The sequence below is a fragment of the Puma concolor genome, chromosome D3 (genome assembly GCF_028749965.1).
Source record: "Puma concolor isolate L17-30 chromosome D3, mPumCon1.1.hap2, whole genome shotgun sequence".
NCBI classification, from domain to species: domain Eukaryota; kingdom Metazoa; phylum Chordata; class Mammalia; order Carnivora; family Felidae; genus Puma; species Puma concolor.
The window spans coordinates 7,337,952-7,362,191 of NC_141678.1; the positions used below are offsets into that span (position 1 = coordinate 7,337,952).

Sequence of the window (24,240 nt, forward strand, 5' to 3'; positions counted from 1 at the left end):
AGACTCTTCCCTCCATGCGTATTTTTAATGTTTATTTTTGAGAGAGAGAGAGAGAGAGAGAGAGAGAGAGTGTGAGCGGGGGAGGGGTAGAGAGTGAGGGTGATGGAGAATCCAAAGTAGGCTCTTCACTTATAAAACTGCTCTAAAAAAGAAAAAAAAAAAGTTCGATGCAGGGCTCAAGCTCACGAGCTGTGAGATCATGACCCAAGCTGAAGTCGGACATTGAACCCACTGAGCCACCCAGACGTTCCCATGCATATTTCTTTTAGAATTTTTGGAACCGTGAGAATGCATTGGTTATTCGAGAATTAATTTAAGTTTGTTATGTATAAAGGTTTTTTTTTTTTTTTCCCAGTCAATAGGAAAAAGGTGAACAGCTCAAACAAAAAGTGAGGAAAGTGCCTATCGCGGTACCTCCGTGTTGTGGGATCCTAGCCCGCTGCAGTGTGGTGGGGGGAGTGAACCAGAATAGCAGGGTCTGTCTCGGGGTGTTGAGAATACAGGCAAAACATTTATTTTCTTTCTTGTAATGTTCTTAAGTTCCTGCAGTGACTCCTCTTTGTAACAGAGGCAGTTTCTAAAGAAGCAATTAAGATAAAGGAAGCCTAGAACAAAGTAAGAAAATTAAAAAAAGGAAAGTCAATCTGAAGAGTAGCAAGGGAAAACAGCGCTAGCAGATGTGACACAGATTATAAAGCAGCAGTAATTGTGATGCTGTGGCAGCAGCACAAATCCTGAACTTTCAAAGCTGTAGAAAGACTCACGCGCATCAGTGCGTTCTTGTGTGCCCATGAGAGATTGTGGCAAAATGAGTATTTGAAGTAGAAAAGTAATGGAAAAGGAAGGGATAATTCATAAATGGTGGTTGGTAATTTTGGAAATAATGTTCGCATAGTACATCAAACGGCTGGGACAGAGTTACACATTAAAGAAGACTGACAGCTCTGAGCAGTTCATGTCAAATAAAATGTGAAGAATGGTAATCTTAATAGTCATGAGGAAACAGCCTCACAGTGGAAAATATCTGTAGAGTTAAATTGTTTTAAAGAATTCACATTTTCATGCAGCATATCCTTAGGCCAAAAGCAAATGTGTGTAGATGTGTATCTGTCCTTAATATGGATGTGTCTTGTTTTCTGTGGATAAAGATGTAAAGGAAGTATGAGAATACAGACACAGCAACTGTCACAGTGTAGGAGTATAGATGAATTTTGTTTTCCCTTAATGATGTGCCAATTTTATTTTTGTAGCAAATGCTTATTTTTTTAATGTTTATTTTCGAGACCGTGCGAGTGGGGGAGGGGCAGACAGAGGGGGACAGATCCAAAACGGGCTCTGTGCTGACAGCAGAGATCCTGTTGTGGGGCTCAAACCCACGAACCGTGATATCATGACCTGAGTCGAAGTCAGTTGCTCAATGAACTCAGCCACCCAGGTTCCTCCCAAATACTTATTTTGAAGCTGGAAAATCCCTCTGGAATAATAAAGTATTTTTAATGAAGGGACAAATTAATTTGGTGGAGAGCCCAATGACTATATATTATTTAGGCTATTTCATTACTGGGACATATCAGATCACTCTCGTCATATAAATCATTCAGGTAAACTTTACCAGTGTTTGGAGAAAGCTCTTTAAAAGCTGAAGAGAAGGCAAAGAGAAGAAGCCGTCAAGGGTAATGGTGGAGAGTTCTGTACTTAATTGTCAGTTGCAGCTGCAAAGGATTAAGCTATACAATTCTGTTCACCTCTTTATTTTTACATTCTCTTTTTCCAGGTTGGTGGCACCAAGGCTGGCGTAGTCCGGTTTCTTGGGGAGACAGACTTTGCCAAGGGGGAATGGTGTGGTGTGGAGTTGGATGAGCCTCTTGGGAAGAACGATGGGGCTGTTGCTGGAACCAGGTTTGTTTGGAGTTGGAATCTTGCCTCCCTCTTGCACATATAAACGCTCAAGCAGATCTCACCAAGAGCTGCACTTTTATTTCTTTTTTTTTTTTTTTTAATTTTTTTTTTCAACGTTTTTATTTATTTTTGGGACAGAGAGAGACAGAGCATGAACGGGGGAGGGGCAGAGAGAGAGGGAGACACAGAATCGGAAACAGGCTCCAGGCTCTGAGCCATCAGCCCAGAGCCCGACGCGGGGCTCGAACTCACGGACCGCGAGATCATGACCTGGCTGAAGTCGGACGCTTAACCGACTGCGCCACCCAGGCGCCCCTGCACTTTTATTTCTTAAGGCTCACTTACTGATTTTTTTCCCCCCACCAGAATTGGAGACATTCTTTTAACTGTTTCTTTTAGTAATATATAATGCATCTGAGTAAATTCTGAACAAGCATTCAATTTATTTATTTTTTTTAGAGTAGTTTTAGTTTCATAGCAAAATTGAGAGGAAGGTACAGAGTTCCCATATGTCCCCTGCTCCCAACATGCACAGCCTCCCCAGCTATCAACATCCTGCCACCCGATAGTACGTTTGTTACAACTAATGAACCTAGATTGACACATCATAGTTTGAACCCCTCTGTTACAGGTTTATCAGATAGTAGATCTATTTATTCCCTTGTACTTTAGTAGATCTTTAGTAACAGATCAGTAATTCTGTCTCTGTGTATCATGTTGTTATTTTTTAGTGTGTTTTCTAAAACATCCTGGAGGTTATCAGCCTACATACATGCGAATGCTACATGCTGGTTGATCACCCCAGCTTTCTGGTAGAATTCACAGCAAACCAGTCATGAGTTATAACCAGAAAACTATGCTTTTGCTTATAGTTGTTATTTCTTGTAATTAAGTCTTTTTGGTCACTGCTTTTATTATTATTCTCTAAAGGTATTTTCAGTGCCAACCCAAATATGGCCTGTTTGCTCCTGTCCACAAAGTAACCAAGATTGGTTTCCCTTCCACGACACCGGCCAAAGCCAAGGCTGCCGCCGTGAGGCGAGTGATGGCGACCACGCCCGCCAGCCTGAAGCGCAGCCCTTCTGCCTCGTCTCTCAGCTCCATGAGCTCAGTGGCCTCCTCCGTGAGCAGCAAACCCAGCCGTACTGGATTAGTAAGCCTCCCCGTCCTCACTGCATGCCTCTCCCTTCCAGGCACAATAAATGCCTGCTGCTGGTGGACCTGCTTTGCTTTAGGAGCTATTAACTTGCCTTGTACTGAGTGTTAGTTGTAGCTTGTTGGAGGTCCGTTCCAGATGTCATAAAACAAAGCTTTAGCAGGAAGACAGATTTTGAAATAGGGTTTTGAACTCTGCTTCCAGGTTCTTGAGGCTCTAAGATGTATCAAGTTCTTGGTGAGTCTGTAGTAACTACTGTTGAGTCTAACATATGGGGTGATTTTCTCTGAAATTATTTTGGGCACAAGAATGACAGGAAAAAGGGAGGGATCGTTTTCCTCAACAACTTAGGTCTCTCTGACTTGAAACAATTTGAAGGAACTAAAGTATTCTGAGAAAAGGCGTGTTCTTAGAATTTAGGTAGCGTGTTAATACAGTCTAACCCACCGAGAGCGGTTAGTGTGTGGGATGTTCCTGTCTTGCGCCAGAGGACACACGGCAGAACAAGCAGAACTTGCAAGGATGCTAGGAAGTGCCACGCTGTGTCTCCTCTCTCCATCTCTTCCTCTCCCTTCCGCTTCCTCTCTCCACCTTTTTCCCATTAGGTCAGTAAAAATAGAATGATGAGAATTAAAATAGGCAGTGGTGGCTCATTCTGTTTGTTAATACAGTGTTTTATTAGGGTCAGAACAATGACTTCTTGTCTTGTCTCCTGCCAGTAAATTTATTTACTTGAAGTGAGGCAAACACTGTTTAGATTTGTAATGGCAGCATAAGACTGCACTGCAGACTGAATTCTGGATCTCTGTGTTAATGACCGTAAACTACAGACAGAAGGGAGGATGTTAAATGGTGTGATCGGAAGTAAGGCTGCTGGCCTGCGGTCTCGTTTTGCCTTCTCTTCCACGGTCCACAGTCCTTGGGAAGAGAACGGGGGAGGATTCTTTCCTTCTAGTGCGGGGTGGGGGAGGAGTGCTCCTCTGCCAGCCAGCTGGACTTTCTCTTAAATTCAGGTAAAATAAATACCTGCTTGGACTATTTCATTTCACATATGAAAAGAAAGTCTACATCTTCAAGAGAAAAATTACAAATGGACTTTTACAAGAAAAGCTTGATAAGAACAATGACATAGAGGTGAAGCCACCCCTCTTTGGACAGAGCATCGTTCAGCAAACTCACATGGACATCTAGTCTACTTTGTTAATCCAGGAACAAGTCCATGCAGGTGTCTTCTCTGGATTAGGAATTCTTTCTTGAGTCACTTTTATTATGTTGTAATTGTAAGTGTCCATTTCTTTGGAAGACAACCGAGCTCTCCCTGCTCCCTCCCAACCTCTCCTCTTTTCAGACCAGTCCTGATCGTTCTTAGTTCACCTCACTCAGTGAAGAAGAGTGACAAGAGAGAAAGGAGTCTTCTTGTCTTGTAAAACAGCTTGTTTTTGTATATCTTTATTGAGGGTGGCTGTAGTTTCTAAACCAAAAATCACCATAAAAGAATATGCCAAAAATACAGAAAAAGTGACTTCCTAGAAATCTATCTCCCCAGAATAATCCCATGCATATGTATGGAAAGGTCTAATGATTCTTGGATGTAGAATCCTCCGAAGTACTGAGCACAGAGGTGCCCAAATGCTCTGATTTCCCAGCCCCTTAAGAGTTATTTTTTCATAGGGCCCCCGGGCGGAAAGAAATAGCAATTCTGTTTATGAAGCAGCTAAGGACAAACAAGTTAATATTTATGTTCTAGCAAGTTAGTAGTTGTTCAAAAAGAATGATACACATTAATTGAGAGAAAAAAGGATTTAAAAAAAAAATTTTTTTTTTTTTAACGTTTATTTATTTTTGAGACAGAGACAGAGCATGAACAGGGGAGGGGCAGAGAGAGAGGGAGACACAGAATCTGAAACAGGCTCCAGGCTCTGAGCTGTCAGCACAGAGCCCGACGCAGGGCTTGAACTCACGGACTGTGAGATCATGACCTGAGCCGAAGTCCAACGCTTAACCGACCAAGCCACCCAGGCGCCCCGAGAAAAAAGGATTTTTAGTGAATTCGTAAATAATCAAGCTTAGTGTTAGGTTGTATGGTCCTGTTGGGCACTGTACATGCTTGTCAAACCTTGGAGTCTTACTGAAAACTGCCACCTTCGTTTCCTCTGACACATTGATTGTGTCACTGATTTGCACAGTATTGGCTTTTTGTCATGGCAGCAACCAAGGCCTAGCTTTGGGAAGGCACAACGTTATTGAAAGGAATATAGTCCAGTTGCCTCAAACTCCACTGCCCCAAGCTGGTAGTTGGCACGGTGTCCAACCGGTGGTGCCGTGTTTCCCTTGAAATTTGAAAATCTTCCACAGTGCCCAGTGACTTGGCTGCAGCACCCTGGGTTATCTCTGTGCAGGGAACCTCAGATCTACTTTATCCAGGAAGAAAAGTTAGTACCGAGAAAGTATAATTTTAACCATATAATGAAATTGGAAAGTCAAGGTCAGATGGTTAAAAGAACACTCCCCCCTGCCCCAGTATGTTTATGTAATTCAAGAAATTTCACAAAATAGAAATAAGCAGAAATAGAAACTCTAAGAGTAAAGGAATCCAGTCAAGCCCCAAACTATCTAACTATTAATGACAGATCCTCACTCTGTCTGCTTCCCGGACGAGGGCTCAGATAGACGCATGAAGAGCATTCGAGTGGCAAACAAGGCTTTGATTGCAGGAGATGAAGTCAGGGCTGACTTGATCCAGATCCAGGGATCTGATCTCTAAGTCCACGGCCTTGGACAAATGCTTGCCAAGGGATGAGGCCTTTCCTGAACTCCCTCCCAGCCCCTGGAGCCTCACTTGGAAGAATGCTGTTCAACTTGCACACATTATCCCTTGCCATAATGGGAGGTTGTTTTCTCAGTGTTTTTATCTGAACGATTAGCCTCAGTGTGGAGGAACAGCACAGAGTAACAGAGGCCCCGGGCGGCTTTCTTTCTCCACCCCTCCCCCCACCGCGTTTCTGCTCTGCCTTATTTTCTGTCTCCTCCCCTTCCCTCTCCAATCCCCTTACCGCTCCTCCCATACCCTCCTCCTCTTTCTCCACAGATTCTCTTTCCCTCTTTTTCCTCCCTCTGCATGTCCTCTGTCTCCCTTTCTCTTACGCGTGGACTTGCCCACACACATGCACACTCACCCCATACACATGCACTTTTTAAGGCAGATAGAGTTTTCCTCTTCGTCTGATATTCATAAATCCCTCTGGTGATTGGGATTCAGGTCTTCAAGTTCTGGATTCCTGGGTGAGATCTACTGTGCCTTTCATTTGTTTAAAAAAGTTTTTATTTAAATTAATAAATTAAATTTAATTAAAAATTAAATTAATTTCAAGTATACAATTTAGTGATTCAACACTTCCATCCAACACCTGGTGCTCATCACAAGTGCCCTCCTTAATCCCCATCACATCACCTATTTCCCCCATTCCCCCCTCCCCCCTGGTAACCATCAGTTTGTTCTCTTAAGAGTCTGTTTCTTGGTTTGTCTCTCTCTTTTTCTTCCCTTTGCTTGTTTGTTTTGTTTCTTAAATTCCACATATGAGTGAAATCATATGGTATTTGTCTTTCTCTGACTTATTTCTCTTAGCATTATACTCTCTAGATCCATCCACATTGTTGCAGATGGCAAGATTTCATTCTTTTTTATCTGTGCCTTTCATTTTGAAAGAAAGATGAAGAAAATCCTGACAAAATCCAACTGTTTAATCAATAAGAGGACGGTTTTTGGCTCCAAGGGTGACCTCTTGGTTACTTAATGGTAGTTAGAGAAAGTTGGAAAGTCTCGACCTCAAGTCTGAGGAGCAAAAGACTGACCAAAACGTCACAAGAAGAAGAAAACTACTAATGAAGCTCAGGTGGTAACAGAAGCTTGTTAAATGGGTTTGTGGAATTTTTCTAGATTCCTACAAGGCCCTGTCAGCTGAGCTCAGGGTACATTTGATGTGAGCCACTTATTCTCCTTCTAAACATCTTTCTGATTGTTCCATGACTTCTCACATTGATGTGTTGTTTGTGAAATTTACAATCAGGAGGCGCACGCTGTCTTGCTTCCTTGATGAAAAGCTTTTCCTAATAATTGGCAAGCTTGGGAGCAGGGGCAGCACCTTCGCTTTGCTGAGGAGACGCCTGCCATGCATGCCTCGTGCCCTCCTTGCATCCCCGATAGCATCATCGCCCTTCACTTCTTTAACTTTCCTTTGCAGTTGACTGAAACCTCCTCCCGTTACGCCAGGAAGATCTCCGGCACCACTGCCCTCCAGGAGGCCCTGAAGGAGAAGCAGCAGCACATTGAGCAGCTGCTGGCTGAACGGGATCTAGAGAGGGCGGAGGTGGCCAAGGCCACGAGCCACGTGGGGGAAATAGAGCAGGAGCTAGCTCTGGCCCGGGACGGACACGACCAGGTGAAGTCTGGTGCTGACCTTGTTTCGGAGATGGTGATGGGTTCTAAGCTGATCTTGTGGAGATGGTGGAGCTTTCTAAGTTGAGGGAGGAGGCTGAGCAGCGTACCTCGTGCTTGGAGCCAGGGAGCTAGTCTTGGGAGCACTGGAAATGAGTAGAAATATCTTTGCTGGGCTTGTTTGAAGCTGTGACCTGGGGTACCACTTTGTATCGTCATAAAGATGCAGTTTTGTTCTTCTTGAGTCTACCGTAGTCCTTCGGTCTTTACATCCAGGCCTCTTGGCCTGTGTCAGGGGAACTTGTTTACTGGGACCTTACCAACGATTGCAACTCCTGTTTTGTAGATGACCTTCTGTATGCGTTTCAGCCGTAAAAAAGATGAGCGTTGTTGTACCATTGCCCTCTTTTGCTTTAATGGTGTGGTTTTTCATCATCTAGCTTCCAGGAATGCGGCCGAGAAGTAACCTATTAAAGATTATAGAAAGCATTTCACTGTGAAAAGGTTTTAGAGTCATACCCGCCCACAATGGTACCACTTAGCTGTAGCTCTTTGGAGGCATCCCTGGGCCTGTGTCTGGGTCCGAGGGAGGCCACTCACTGACACCCTTGTCTTTCTCAGCATGTCCTGGAATTGGAGGCCAAGATGGACCAGCTGCGAACGATGGTGGAGGCTGCTGACAGGGAGAAGGTGGAGCTTCTCAACCAACTTGAAGAGGAGAAAAGGTGACCTCAAACTGTTCCTTACTGCAAGTGTGGCCTTTTCCTTCTAAATGACCTTAGGAAAACATTCTTATTAAGGTGTCAAGCCCTAGAACCAAAGGAGTGACTGTGTGTTCGGTAGAAAGTCAACTCTTCATCTTGTGCCGGGAGGGTTTGCTTTGATTTGACTTTTTTTTGAGAAGTTTGGAATTATCTAGACATGGCCTGCTAAATTTAACAGCTGCTTATTGAGCACCTGCTGTGTGCCAAACATCCTCTTGAGGTTGGCCTTAGTGTCGTGAAGTCGATTCAAACCCTGCTTCCACCTGGAACCGTTTTTGGTGAGAAGACATTTTGGGTCCATGTTACCTAGTATGTATGTATTTTAAACGTTTGTTTATTTTTGAGAGAGAGAGCGTGTGAGCGAGCATGAATGGGGGAGGGGTAGAGAGAGGTGGGGATAGAGGATCTGAAGTGGGCTCCACACTGACAACGGTGAGCGCAATGCGGGTGTTGAACCCACGAACAAGATCATAACCTGAGCTGAAGTCAGACTGTCAACCGACTGAGCCACCCAGGCGTCCCCAAAGTGACCAAGTATTTATGAAACACCTGTGTATCTAAATAAAACTCTTCCGTCTGGTAAGTGATACGAGGGCCCTGTCCTTGAGAAACTCAGTACCTTGTTAGGAAAACAGAACTTTCATGTGAAGCAATTAGAGGATTATCCAGGTCAGGATGGAATCAGGTGCTAAATGGTGTGAGACAGAGCAAGTTTGGTTCTCAGAGGTTTCTTGAGGCTGTGAACTAACACAGTCTCTGAACAAGGTGTCTGCATGGAAACCATTGGAACATTTCTGGACAACAGGACGTTTGTCCTGTCTTGCATTTAATGCCGCCATCTTGTCATTTCTGATGGTAGCAACTTAATTCAGTAGCCATCTGGTCTGTATGTTTAGGACCGTGAGAGGTACCACTGAGGTACGGGATACAGTGGAGGTATAATAGAGTCTCTTATCAAGGAAATTATCTTCTTACTAGAAGGAGAAGTGCTATATGTAGGAAATTTTCTTCACATCCTAAAAATGGCTATGAATAAATGAGATATAGTAATAGGCCTTTCTAGGCCCTTCTGAATACCAAGGCAACAGTACCATTTGCTTTGGTTCTTAAACCAGCTCTTGATCTGCTGACTGCTGGGCAGGACAAATGTCCTCCCACACTTCCAGTGAGATTGAGGGGTATAAATTATTTACAATTATATTTCTGATTTAAGAGTAGAATTTTTATTTAAAAAAAATTTTTTTTTAATGTTTATTTGAGAAGGAGAGTGCATATGTGAGCAGGGGCAGAGCAGAGAGAGAGAGAGAGAGGGCATCCTAAGCAGGCTCTGTACTGTTAGCGCAGAACCCGACATGGGGCTTGAACTCACAAACCATGAAATCGTGACCTGAGCCAAAATGAAGGGTCGGATGCTTAACTGACTGAGCCACCTAGGCGCCCTGATGTTTTTATTCTTAATTTTGCCAGAAAGGCTAGTGAGTTTGACAGTTTTGGTTTTTGCACATAGGTTATGAACTTTGTCCCCTTTTCTTCCTTACACTCACTTTTGTGAAGATTTGTAATATGGATGTTACCTGGATTTTGTCAATCTTCAGCTTGACTTGGTGATAGCATTGGTTGAGACCCACACCCAAATTAGAGATTTTAAAATGGGTGGGGGGAGGGGGGATGTGACTCAAATTGTTGATAATCTCATTCTCCCAGTCTTAGAACAGGTACTGGTATTGTCCTGGGGCTTTCTGTGTGGGTAGCCTGCTAACCTCACCATAAAATATCAGATGTAGGGTGGTATAAAGATAGATTTGTTTTCTTTTTTTTTCTGAAAGAGAGGGTGCAAGTGAGCGAGGGGCAGATAGAATCCCACAGGGTTAGGGAGAGAGAGAGAAGTGGGGTTCGCTTGGGACTCATGTTTTATCCAAAGTGGGGCTCGCGTTCACCTGAAGTGGGGCTGGTGCTCGCCCAAAGTGAGGGCTGGGGCTCATGCTCACCCAAAGCAGGGCTCACGGACTGTGAGATCATGACCTAAGCCAAAGTCAGGTGCTTAACGACCCAGGAGCCCCAAGAGAGATTTGTTTTCTATGCCACTTTTCCCTGTGTTCTGTTACTGTAAAGTAGAAATTACAGACTTGGAATCTCAAACCTATTCCTGTGGTAATCCGACCTTTTCCCTTTAGGCTGATCTTGTCTTGATTAGGTTCATTCTGGTGGTTGTGACAGAAGAAAACCAGTGGATTTTTCTCAACTCTTAACTCATGTCTCCTGGAATCAGTATCTGGCTAAAACTTTGAAGTTTCCTAAATAGCAAAGAGCTGTTAGATTTATAAACGAGGTGCCTAAAAATGTATTTTCTTTTCTTCCACTATCATCTGTTACATTCACCAGGGTATTGATTATAGATTGTTTTGGTAAGGCAAATATATTCCTTGGTTACCTGAAGTGCTTTGTTTTGATTTTGTTCCACAGGAAGGTTGAGGACCTTCAGTTCCGAGTTGAGGAAGAATCCATCACAAAAGGCGATCTTGAGGTAAAAGCCCTCCAGCTCTCTACAGCTCTTCTGGGTACCAGTATTGACAAGTACGGATGGGATGATCCTGCCGGGACAGGCGGCAGAGGGAAGGGAAGGAGCCCGGGGCTCTGGCCGGCTGGGCTATGGGCCTAGCTTACGGCTCAGGTGCCAGCACCCGTCCTGGTCCTGTGATGGTGCTGTCCCAACTCCAGTGGCCCAGTCAGATTTTTACTACTCTTTCCTCGTGCTTCAAAATCCAAAATCTTGAATTGGAGTTTATCAAGTCATAAATCTGGCAGTGTGTCCAAGTGAGATTCTAGATATTCCTCTCACGGTCAGAAATGGCATTTTAAAAAGCATGTTTAACCTCATCATAATAGAGCAAAACAAGTTTTTTGCTTTATCTCAGCTTTGCTTTTCAACTGGGCAGAATAAATTTTTCATAACCCTGTAAAAGGAATAAATGCATGTTTTAGTTGTTTTTGTGAAATAATTACAAGAGGATAAAACAAGATCAAATTGTATTTCAGCCTCTTTGACTTCCATGGCATATTTTAATTCGCAGAGATTTCCTTTAGCATCAAGTTTCTCGTCTTTTAACAATTATTCATATCAGTTTTTTTTAATTAGATGCCAGAACTAAATGATTTTGATGCTCTTTAAAAACCACTGCTAGATATATGACAGATACAAATTATTAAATTTTTCAAATTCTGCAGATTTCTGGTATTGAATTAATATTTTAGTAAAAATTGCACTTGCCTGTGCAGTTCTCAGAATATACATTTTTATTAAGGGTATACATTACATTTTGTTAAGAATATACATTACAAGTTAAGAGTCTGTTGATGGCCACACCATGCTTACGTTTCAGGGGCCCTTCCAAATAGGAACTGATTTCTTTGGCAGTTGTCTTTACAGTTGACAACAGAGAGCAAGGAAAACATTTTCTGAGTTGTAGGCCCAGAATTTAATGGATTATTAATAATTCAATAGTCACCTTCTTTACTCATTTCATATATAGTCACATTCCTTTAGTTGACTTTCGTGTTGTTTCCATCCATTTAAAAACACCCCAAAGTCTCATATCATCATCTTATTCATGGGGAACACAGCCCAGGGTTTGTTGGGGAGGTGCAAGTTAAAACCTTTCCATCAGCACTGAGTTAGTATAGTCTGTCTGATAAACTCACTTGAAATTAATCAGAGTTATATTGAAACCCTAACACGTATGGAAACTTCAGTGGAGTCTCTCCTTTTGTTGTTGCTTAATTTTTTTATTTTTTTACTGATAGCAAAAGAGCCAGATTTCTGAAGATCCTGAGAATGTAAGAGGGCACTTAACTGTGTGGAGATTTCCCTTGTTAACACAGATTGATGACAGATTAAAATGCTTATTGATATACTCAAATACTAACTGCGTAATCTGACCTGAAACATTGACCTTAATATTTCTGTGCATGTGGCTTTCACAGCAATTACGTTTGTATCCAGAAGAAATTGTATGTAATGACTAAGCTCTATAAATCTACGTATTTAATGCATAAGCAAGTGTTTGTTGATAAATTTTGCCAAAAAAAAAAAAAAGGATTTTATGTGGGTGCTTGGCCTTCTCTTAATTCATAACGTCTTCTAATTTTAATAGAATTATTCCAAAAGATGATAGCTGACAGAAACATAAAACATATTAGCTGGAGGGATTACAGAAATTTCTTCGGAAAGTTTGCCCCAGTGGTCTGATTTTATTCCAATGAGAGCAGAAGGGCATTCTGAGCGCCAGAACGGATTGCCTTTTTGTGAGCTCCCACTGTCGGCCAATGCCTGTCAGTGCAGGTGACAAGAAATTCAAGCGTCTGCTTGTTGCTGCAGTATTTTCCCTGATTGGTGACACTAGAGAGGAGCATTCTTCAGTGAAGATGCTATGTGCTTTAAATTTATTATTATTGAAATGAGATTTTTCTAGTAGCTGTGCTACCGGGCTTGAAGGTGTTTTTTTCTTCCTCCCTCTGATTAAAATCAAACACCCAACACAGATCTCACCTAAATGGCCTCGAAAGCACCCTGTGAGCTGTGCATCTGCCAGCTGGGAGGCCAGTTGAAAGAACCTAAACGCTTTTGGCTTTGTTTTACCACCATAAGGGAATAAAATCAAACCGAAGCTTTTTCTTCCTACCACCACCTGGCAGCTGAAATAGACAATTCAAGACCGAGCTTGTAAAAAAAGCCTGCGTTCTGAAGGTTTCCTTTTTGTGAAGCTACTTCAGTGATCTGGGTCTCTTCTGTCCTCCCAAAACAGGCTCCCGCTGCATCCGGTGTCAGTCTGCATGGGACCTCCCTCCTGCCTTTCTTGTGTGCTTCTCGCAGAGCCTTTGCTTTCCCTCTCAGTCCCCGTCCCAGGACTTTCCTCTTGGGATGCTCTGTCTTCCTGGGAGAAAGGAATACTTTTAAAAGGAGGGCTGTCCTGTCCAGTGTAACGTTTTTACCGCACACCGTGGCACGGACGTGGATCTCTCGTTCCCCTGCTGCTGATTGCTCACACACAGCTGTAGAGAGTCCAGCTGCTTTGTGTGCATACTGGCCAGCAAGGAGGTACAGCAGTCATCTGGAAGATCTCAGAGTGGGAAGGAGGTCACGCTGCAGTAGATGCTTGCTTTTTTATCTGGAATTAGTGACCTTTCACCCAGAGGACACTGAACTTGGAGTCAAGAGGTGAAGAAAGGTTCTGTTGCCTTTTGCTTTTTACTGTTAGTTTTACTGTTCGGTTCTTGAGGCTGTGACCCCAATTACATAGATCTGGATTAGATTTGTTTTTTCTTGTAAAAGCAGGTAAATTGAACAACTTCTGTCTGAGGCACATGTGGACCAAGGGGACTATCCAGACAGTTAGGTTTTGAATTTTTTTTTCCATTATTTTTGTTGAGTGTAAAGAGCTGAAGCAGATGGAGAAATTAAAAAGTTTTTTTTGTTCACCTTTTGAATATTCCATGATGGTTTATACATGGTTCACAAGCAACGTGACCTTTGGAATGTGTTGAAATCCCTAGAGAACCATTGGAGTTAGTAAGGATGTTTTCAACATAAAATATCCTACCTTCTACTTAAGCTCTGCTTACTTTCTGTTACTTTATTTAGAGTGTGTTGTCATTTTCTCATTGCCTGTAATTGTCCAGACATAGATCTGACCAGTTAGAACCACAAAATACTACAATTAATATAAGTAGTTAGAAGCTGCTGGGAGCAGCTCTATCAGTAGGTTTTATCAATCAGTTGACTATGCTGGTAACCTCTTGAGTGGACAGGTGAGTGGGGAAAGAGGTACATTCAGACTGATACCTAGATTATTTCAAATTGATTAAGTCTCTGTCTGCTGTTAGAAAGAGATTGCTTTCTGGGTTCTCCATCAGGTAATGTCTAAGTAAGTGATGATGGGGAGTCTCTGGAGTTTCGAAACACATTAGGATCTGACCAGCTCCTTTTGCATGGAGCTCAAATGAATACCTTTGTGCTGAACCACCGTTTCTCACTTCTGAGCTGGTAACTACTTCATCCTAGGATCAAGAAAATGAGCCCTTTATCAGCTCTAAACTTCTCTCCTGATCTGAGTCTCAGGGATGTAGCATAATTATTACTGAACTTTACCCTCGTAAATATGATCTCCTCGTTTTTTCCCTGGTGACAAAATAGTTTCTGATTTTTTTTTTTAACGTTTATTCATTTTTGAGACAGAGACAGAGCATGAACGGGGGAGGGGCAGAGAGAGAGGGAGACACAGAATCGGAAGCAGGCTCCAGACTCTGAGCCATCAGCCCAGAGCCCGACGCGGGGCTCAAACTCACGGACCGTGAGATCGTGACCTGAGCTGAAGTCGGATGCGCAACCTACTGAGCCACCCAGGCGCCCCGGTTTTTGGAAAACCCACTGTTGGAAGGAAACTAGGGAATTAGGAAATGTTGCTAAAAACGTCAGTCCCGTTTCGCTCATCTCCACAAAGGCCACCGGTGTGATTTTCTCAGCTCTGGTTTCTAGATTCCCTTCATTAGGTTTAACTCTCCACACTTGTTCACATCAAATTCCATGCCAGAGTGCTAGGATCTGCTCTAGGGACTTACTGAACTCTTATAAGATTTATGACATGTTTTGCATATTTAGGGGATTAACAAGTGATCATTTTGAGGGTCAATTCACTTTTCAAAGTCACCGAGTCAGTTACATACACATTGATGTCAAATAGCTGTTGTGGGGAGGAGGGAAAACGATAGTTTAGAGGAATATTAACTATTCTAATTTGTGCTGATAAACTTCACTTATCAATATAACTTATATTTGGCTGCATGCATCTGACACTTTTCATCTTGCCTCATATGTTTTCATTTGTTTTCTTTCTCAGTAGACTAGCTTGTGTCCCCTGCCCACCTCATCCTTTTGTCCGTAGCGTTCATCCTCACCCCCAGCCTCCCCATCTCAGTCCATCCTCTGCCCTTCTCCATTCCCCTTTTTGTTCATCCTTCGGCGGAAGGTACTGGTGGCTCAGCCTGCATGCCGCTGTCTCTCCTCTTGTGCTGGCATGTCATGGTGGCACTGTTGTGTTCTCTTCCTCTTCCTTTTTACTAACAGACGCAGACCAAACTGGAGCATGCCCGCATTAAGGAGCTTGAACAGAGCCTGCTCTTTGAAAAGACCAAAGCTGACAAACTGCAGAGGGAGTTAGAAGACACTAGGGTAATGGTTTTCACTGTTTAATGAAGCAGATCCATATATGTGAATGGTGATGCCTCGGGGGACGTGCCTTGCAGTTGGCCTAAGCCAACCCAGTGGTTCCACCTGAGTTTGGTCTTCGTGCCGTTCAGGTGTTTGTGAGCTTAGGCTGATGGTTAGACACAGGTGTTTCATGTCGAATCCTACGTCAAAGGTAAAGACTCATACCTTTGGTTAACTCAGCCAAAATCAAGATCAGAAACAATACAACTGTATAGACTGCATGGACGTCCACAACCACATTTGAGGCTTTTTGTATTACTACCTTGAAATATGTTTCTCCAGTTTGCCACGAGCAGTCAATTGTCCTCTTGTTCTCATATTCCCAGTGACAGGGTTTTCTGAATAATTTTTTGCTATTGTTGTTTTACTTTCCCTCTCTTTTTTCCTGCCTTCTTCCCTGGCCTTTTGGGGGAATTGAAACGCTGGCTCTTTTGAATGAGAGTTAAGGACTTTGATCCCATTGGCCTTTTTTTCTTGATAGCTGGTATGTCTTGTATTTCCCTCCTTTCTGTCACCAGTCGGTGAAAATCTCAGCAAGCAGGAGGGAAAAGTGTGCTGGGACCAGCATGGCTTCCTACAACTCCAGCTCACTGTCTTTGGCCCTCCGAGCCAATGCGTTAGTCATGTTTTCATTTATTTACGTATTAAAGCACTTATATAGTGCTTACTCGGGGCTGGGCACTATTCTGAACACTGCACCAGTATTCACTTACTTGGTCTCACCTCAATCCCAGGGGAAGTGGTAGTATTGTCACCATTTTACAGATGAGGATACCGAGAGATGGAGAGATTAAATAATTTGCCCAAGGTTACACAGCTAACAGTAATAGTGGAGCCAGGATTTGTATCTAGAGCAATGGTCCCCAAAGTCTGTGCTCTTGACCACCATAGGATGGAGGCAGTTTTGTGCTGAAATATTTAAGAAATAATCCAATACCTTTACATATAAGAGGACATGTGTACACACACACACACACACACACACACACACCCCTTTTAAATCACGAATTTGACTGTCAATGGCTAAATTGTCCAGATTGTTAACTTTAAAATTTCAAAAATCACTGTCTCTGATCAAATTTGGCATGATTTTTTCTTTTGAATTATTAGCACTTGAGGAAATTTCCTTTGCTGAGAAATCATTGATCTGAAAATCTAGATAATTGAATGATTTTTCTTCTCTAAATCATAAGTTTTTGTTTCTTAAGAAGAAAGAAAATGTTCTCAGTTGGCCTCAAGAGTAAAGGTACTGCCTGTGTATTTGGTAAGAAAAAAGTCCTGGTAGTTTGGTGCTGTTTCTTTGTTACCTGAGAGCCAAAGATTTGATCTGGGAAATACAAGGGACTGATGATAACATTGGGCTCCTTTAGTGAGAATGGCTGTTGAAGGAAGGATATATATGTATATGCACATGTATATACATATGTATGTATGTGTATGTATGTATGTGTGTGTGTGTATATATATATATATATACATATATATGATATATATATATATTTTTTAGCCCATGAATTCTTCCCATGTAGATAAGTTAGTAAACAACTTGGGTGGATTTTTGTTTTGTTTTTGTTTTTGCTGTCGATAAGAAGGTATCCATTACGGCATGGTTTATCCAATTATCTCAGGTTTAACCTATTTTCTTTCTGTAACAAGTCATGTCTTCTATTGATCCTCACTCTTGCTTGGCCAAGTGTGAAGCCAACCAGTGAGCCTCTTGAATTTCTTATCACCTACCTTCCTTTTAGGAAGTGCTTTAGAATTCCTAAAAGCCAGTAAGGCCAGTTTATAAGCAAGCTTCTGGAGACAGAAGCAAGACTCGGAAACGATACCTGACTTTTATGGCCTGACCCTGGTGGAAGAGGCAGACACGTGGTTTCGCCCGAGGGCAGACTTAGGGAAATAAAATGAAAAACAGAAGTGCTGTGAAAATGCTACAAGATAATCACACTATTATTTTGACTTATTTTTTTACTTGATATTTCCTCAGTTTGCTTTATAGTGACTAATTACAGATTCTTATCCTATTGGATTTAATTTATGTTCCTGACCTTGAAGCACTGGGGTTTATCAATGTTTTGTACCTTATTTTGTGGCAACAAACTCTCGGGCACCCTGCCCCAGAAAAAAGTATATAAATAAATTAACCTCTTGAAGATGGAGCATCTATAACCCTGAAGCATAACACTTACAATCAGCTTTGGAATAGTTACGGACTTCCTTATGCAGTTTTTTTGGAGACCCAGTTGTCTTCTTTTCCTAGTCTTGGTGGACATCTTAGTGTCTCTCCATATCACAGCCTGTAGGTGTGCAGAGAAAGTGAAGGAAACAACGGTGACTTTCTGTCCCACTAGAAGGCAGTGAGGGAGAAGAGCCTTCAACCTGGAGGAGTTTTAATCCTTAAAATTGATTTTTAAATCATTCATGTTCCCTTCTTTTTCCCAGGTTAGTCCAATAATTCATTTTTCTGCCCAAAGGTATCATTTCCCACATATTTTGTGTGTTACTCTGACTGGCTAACAGGTAGCAGAGAGAATTAATTTCCTAAGAGTAAAAGGACACAGTTTAAGAAAGTGTTTTTCATAGTCCTGGGGAGTTTGTTTAAAAACAGATTCTTGGGTGCTATCCCAGAGCTAAATAGAATCAAAACATGGGAAAGTACTGGGACATACATATATATGCCTTTTAGACATATATCCCAGGAGATTGATTTGCATACTAAAATCTAAGAACCACTGGGTTAGGGGAACAAGATATGTACATTAAAATGCCAATAGAATTATAAAATCTAAAAAGTGTAATCTCTAAAGATTCTTGTGTATAATTGCAGGTAAGTAGTAGTTCTCATTTTGTCTTCCTAAAAAACAGGTTAATGAATTATTTCTTCATTATCCAGGTGAAGCTTTTATTCTAAAGTTGATGTGGTATTAATTGAAACATTTGATAGGTAATTTCACACATTTTTATACCAATCATAGCCGACAGAAGTATAATACTAACCATATATATGTAATTGAAAATTCTGTGCTTCCCACACGAACATACTTTTTTAGTAGATAAAAAGAAAAAGAAAATGAGTAATATATTTTATTTAAACTGGTATATCCAAAGTAATATCATCTCATTATGTAATCAGTCTAAAAATTATTAACAAGGTGTTTTCTGTTCTTTTTTTTCCCCTGAGTCTTCAAAATCTGTGTATTTCACACGGCCAGCACCTGTCACATTTCAAGTGCTCAGTAGCCCCGTGTGCTACTATACCGGACAGCACAGAGCTTTAAAATCAGCTGCATCAGGTAGATGAGCATTTACACATCCTGGGTGAAGCAGAGTAGGGAAAAAACAGGTAAAATGAGGAGGATTCTTTCTTCCAGCAGGCAGATAAAACAAGAAATTGGAAAGCTACTGTTTCCCTCAACTTACCTGTCAGATGATGGGCACTTCTCTAAAGTTTCTTTAGAGGAAAAAGAAATTGCTTGGAGCAAGTTAAATTCCATATCAGTTTTCAGTTGCTCGAGCATCTCAAGATGGTGGAAGTTTGCCCAAGATGATGACTTACTTTGGAGCTCTCAGAACTGGGCTTCCTCTGTGATGGCAGCTAGAGGTGGGTGAGCACGAGGGCTCGCTGTAGCTCACCGCTGCCTGAGGTGGGGAGTTATTAAAGAGCTTCAAGGTTAAAGGAAATTACCAGTGATGGGTTATTGACATGCTTTGTTTCTCTTTGGGCTGCGGTTACTAGGTGGCTACAGTGTCAGAAAAGTCCCGTATAATGGAGCTAGAAAAAGAGCTAGCACTGAAAGTGCAGGAGGTGGCTGAGCTGCGGAGGAGACTGGAGTCCCAGAAGCCCACTGGGGACGTTGACATGTCGCTCTCCCTTTTGCAAGAGATAAGCTCTTTGCAAGAAAAATCAGAAGCTGCCCATGCTGACCACCAGAGAGAAATCACTTCCCTGAAGGAGCATTTTGGAGCCCGTGAAGAGACACATCAGAAGGAGATGAAGGCTCTTCAGGCTGCCACAGAGAAGCTTTCCAAGGAGAACGAGTCCCTGAAAAGTAAGCTCGATCATGCCAACAAGGAGAATTCCGACGTGATAGTCCTGTGGAAGTCCAAGCTGGAGACGGCCATCGCGTCGCACCAGCAGGCGATGGAGGAGCTAAAGGTGTCCTTCAGCAAAGGGGTCGGAACGGAGACAGCAGAGTTTGCGGAGTTAAAAACACAGGTGGAGAAGATGCGACTAGATTACCAGCACGAAATAGAAAATCTGCAGAATAAACAAGACTCTGAAAGGTCTGCTCACGCCAAAGAGATAGAAGCCCTAAGGGCTAAGCTGATGGCGGTCATTAAAGAGAAGGAGAGCAGCCTAGAAGCCATCAAGGCGAAACTGGATGAAGCAGAAGACCAGCATCTAGTAGAAATGGAGGACACCTTCAACAAATTGCAGGAAGCTGAAATAAAGGTAAAGGAGCTAGAGGTCCTACAAGCCAAATGCAGTGAACAAACCAAGGTTATTGGTAATTTTACATCACAGCTCAAGGCTGCCGAAGAAAAGCTCTCGGATCTTGATGCGCTTCGGAAAGCCAGTTCCGAAGGTAAATCGGAAATCGAGAAACTTAGACAGCAGCTTGAGGCAGCTGAGAAACAGATTACAAATTTAGAGATTGAAAAGAATACTGAAAGTGGCAAGGTTCGTATTGGCGTCCTCCATCCTTTAAGTTTCCATCTATCCGTCCCGCTTTGCATTGTGTGTTACTTTTGAGTGGAGCTCGTTCACCTTCCAAATTCCCGATTCTATTATATAGCACATTGCTTTGTGCCGGCAAATTTCCCGCTGCGTGTAGCATCCCCTGAGTATCTTGAGTGTGGTTTCTTCCGAGGAGATTAGAGAAAACACTGGCTCAACTATGTGAGTTTATTTTGGTTTCCTGTTATCTGGAAACTTTAGACTTTGTCTCTGGGCCAGGCTGTACGCTTTCCTGTTGAAGCTTGGTTCTGGTCTGTCATCTTTTTAAAACAGAGAATTCCCTAAGGTGATGGTGTTAAGATAAATAAATGGAGAGGAAAGAAATTTAAAAGATTACCTCCTCCCTTGCCATTTACGTAATTGTCTTGTCCATAAGGTAATATATAAAAACAGACTGTGGACCTTCAGGCTTGAGTTTGACTAATGGAAATTAACACTCTATGATAAGTAATACTCACAGCAAAATAAGGTTAAGAGCCTGGAGCCCTGGGCATCGCTACTTCTTTCTCCTTGGAGCTTTTCCTATACCACAGTGAGATCATGTTCTATTCCCCACCTTTTTTTTTTTTTTTTTTAATTTTTAGAAGTTTATTTATTTTGAGAGGGAGACAGAATGAGTGGGGGAGGGGCAGAGAGAGGAGACAGAAAATTCCAAGTAGGCTCCCACTGCCAGTGCAAAGCCTGATGTGGGGCTCAAACCTACGAACCATGAGATCATGACCTGAGCCGCCGAAACCAGTAGTTGCAGGCCTAACCGAGCCGCCCAGGTGCCCCTGTTCCCTACCGTTTTGAGGAAAGATCTGACAAGTATGCTTTTGGTCAAGGTGCAGGAAATTATATGGAACGTTTGTCAGCTACATTCCTTTCTAATTAGCCTTTTCAAATATTCCCTTCATTTTTAAGAACCGTTTGAGGGATGGATGCTTTCCCAGCCCTCTTGCCACTAGCGGGAGTACTGGTACTGATGAGGAATGTTAAGAGCTTTTTGCGGGAGAAACTGCTTTGTTAGCAAAGGGTTGTAAAGTTAAACGGGGAGATGTGAAGACAGAAGGAAAAGTCACTAAGTAACTAACGTTAGTTGAAGATAACAAGCTAATTACAGGAAGTTTTTCTCAAATCTCCTCACTTGGATCCAAAATACCAATCAAAACACAAAAATGAATTAGTAGAGCAATATGAAGCTAACTAAGGGTTGGTCAACTTTTTTTACATCCAAATTTAATGAAAACCAATTTCTGATGACTGTTGTCCAGTGGATTTTAAAATTCTTTATTTTTTTAAGTGTTGAAATACTTTAAGCATATACAAAGATAGAAAATAACATAGATCACATGTATCCGTTATTCCTACTTTATGGATTTTAAAGTCCAGAAAATGAAATTGCTTAACTTACCCACTTAGAAAGTAAGTGTCTGTGCTTTCTGCTTTAGATCATGCTGATACTCCAAATTTTGGTATAGAAAAATACTTTGTTTTGACTGTTTTAAATAGCCATTAGATTGTGCTACCTAGAAACGGATTGTGTGAAAAGTCATTGGCTTCTTAGAGTTAACAACCACAAAAAAAGAAAAGCAGTAATTTTTTTACCCATGCCTTTATTCCTTTCGGTTTTGTTTGGTTGTGTTTGTTTCTTGTATGTTTTTTAGGTTTCTTTTATTTTTTCTTTCTCATTCATTCTTTTTTGTTTCCTTCTGTTCGTTTACTCCTGTGCCACGTCACTGTGTACGGTAGGCTAGTAACATTTCCAGGGAGCTTCAGGGGAAAGAGCTAACACTAAATAACCTTCAGAAAAACTTGAGTGAAGTCAGTCAAGTGAAAGAGGCTTTGGAGAAAGAACTTCAGATTTTGGTAAGTACCTGTTGGGAATCTGACTCTCAGGGTTTCTGGCCATTTGAATGGTTCCTGTTTTAAAAACAAAAATCTCTGTAAGGAAGTATTGTACCTGTTTCCTTCCTCTGTCAAAGTATTGATTGAAATTGAGTGTATTAGTCATTGGCTGATGACCTTGAAGGGAATGGGATCAAATCGACACTCGCAATAAAGGTAGGTATTACTTTTTCCTTTTTAAAATCTAGCCTTTGCTTCTGATAAATGGGTCGCTTTGGCATATTATTGACTGCTTAGTTTTGCTAAACACAGGGACCTTCCAAGTTACACACCCAACACGTTAACTTTCATTTATAATGAGGTCTTGACTGCTTTCTCGTACTTTGCAGAGAGCTGTTCCGGACCATTGGCATCCTCTGTTAGCAAGGCAGGGTGCTGTCTAAGTCTACGAATTCAAAGAATCATCTCTTACAACTCTGTTCATTCCACCCCAGGAAATTACATTTCTTTTCACATATATCCTCTTGCCTTAATCCCAAGTTGTGAGACATTTTTTTTCTTAACTTTTTCTTACCTTTTCTCAACTGTTCTCCTTACTTCCTGCATTAGAAACTGAACTTACAAGGCACCTGGGTGGCTCAGTTGCTTGGGCGTCAGACTTTTGATTTTGGCTCGGGTCATGATCTTGCAGTTCGTGATTTCGGGCCCTGCATCGGGCCCTGCACTGACAGTGTGGATTCTGCTTGGATTCTCTGTCTCCCTCTCTCTTTGCCCCTCCCCTGCTCTCACTCTGTCTCTCTCTCTCTAAATAAATAAATAAACAAACATAAAAAAAAACCAACAACCCTGAATTTAGTCAGGGCCAGTGACCATAAGCACACATCATGGAGAGTTGAAGGTTATGGAGAAACTGGGTAAGAGACACATGAGTCAGGAGGGGACAGTTGTCTTAGATCCTCCATATACCATCCTCTTCCCCACTTCCTACACTTCTTTGCTAATTCCAGGGGTGAATGAGTATTTGCTTTTTTTTTTTTTCAATGCCAATATTACAAACTACTTCTTCAAATGTTAAATATATAGCTGCACTGTTCATTTTGGTAGCTACTGTTCACATACGGCTATTTAAATGAATTAAAATTAAGTTCTTCGCTTGTACCAGCCACATAGGAAGTGCTTAATACCCACATGTGGCTAGTGGCTACCATATTGAACAGTGCAGTATAGAATATTTCCATCATGGAGGATAATTCTGTTGGACAGTTTTGATGTACAGTATTTTAGCTGCCTTTTTGAGAATAAATTGGCCTGGGAATGACAATTTTCTAATATGGTATCCTTTAAGAAAATGTGTTTTGAGTTTCATACCATTTCTCTGCCCTCTTCCCCAAGCTTTACTTTTTTTTGTAAGTTAGCATATCCCTCTAGGTACCCTGTAGAGAAAACTTGGCATCTAAATCTGGCTTTGGGAATAACACAGGTGGACAGTGTGTGGGCTTTGGTGGACTTGTGTGGTTCATGTACCCGTTTTTAAAATAATTCTAAATAGTTAGAAACACTCATTTAGAAATGTTGTTGGTGTATCTAGCTCAAAACTCATCTCAGGGAAACCAGGAGAGTGTTTTTATCTACTGTCATGTTTAGAAAAGAGTGGGTGAGCAATGGCCCTTTTTGGTTTTAGAAAGTTTTTTTTTTAAGTACATTTTATTTTGTTAAAAAATGTTGTTTAATGTTTTATTTATTTTTGAGACAGAGAGAGAGGCTGATCGTAAGTAGGGGAGAGGCAGAGAGAGAGGGAGACAGAACCCAAAGCAGGCTCCAGGTTCTGAGCTGTCAGCACAGAGCCCAACGCGGGGCTCAAACTCACGAACTGCAAGATTTGACCAGAGCTGAAGTCAGATGCTTAACCGACTGAGCCACCCAGGTGCCCCCAGAATTAGTTGATATGGTTTCAAGATGTTAGGTTCTCATTACTCTCAGATATAAAACATTTCAGAATTCTGATCACTGTCTTAGCCAGATATCTGAAGAGAAGTTCTGCTAATTGAGGATGGCAACATGAAAAAAGCATTCACATGTACCACATGTACTTACGTGTGCACATTCACACATCTGTACAGATGTATGTGCACACCTAGGTATGCACACACATAG

The 24,240-nt window shown here is 41.9% G+C and overlaps 1 protein-coding gene across 17 annotated transcripts in view; it reads left to right on the forward strand.

Annotated features, from left to right (window-relative positions):
- CLIP1 (CAP-Gly domain containing linker protein 1) overlaps positions 1-24,240 on the forward strand; it is a 126,749-nt gene that overhangs the window by 57,825 nt on the left and 44,684 nt on the right. For 9 of the 17 annotated variants that reach the window (XR_015242194.1, XM_086681577.1, XM_086681576.1 and 6 more), the window contains 9 exons: positions 1,775-1,899; positions 2,830-3,052; positions 7,297-7,494; positions 8,112-8,215; positions 10,718-10,778; positions 12,056-12,088; positions 15,375-15,479; positions 19,258-20,202; positions 21,991-22,107. Coding sequence is in view for 16 of the 17 variants with exons in the window: in XM_086681577.1 (XP_086537703.1) it covers positions 1,775-1,899; positions 2,830-3,052; positions 7,297-7,494; positions 8,112-8,215; positions 10,718-10,778; positions 12,056-12,088; positions 15,375-15,479; positions 19,258-20,202; positions 21,991-22,107 (1,911 nt within the window). In the remaining variant the exon portion in view is untranslated. The remainder of the gene's footprint in view (positions 1-1,774; positions 1,900-2,829; positions 3,053-7,296; positions 7,495-8,111; positions 8,216-10,717; positions 10,779-12,055; positions 12,089-15,374; positions 15,480-19,257; positions 20,203-21,990; positions 22,108-24,240) is intronic. The other 8 variants (XM_086681584.1, XM_086681585.1, XM_086681591.1 and 5 more) reach the window with 5 other exon arrangements.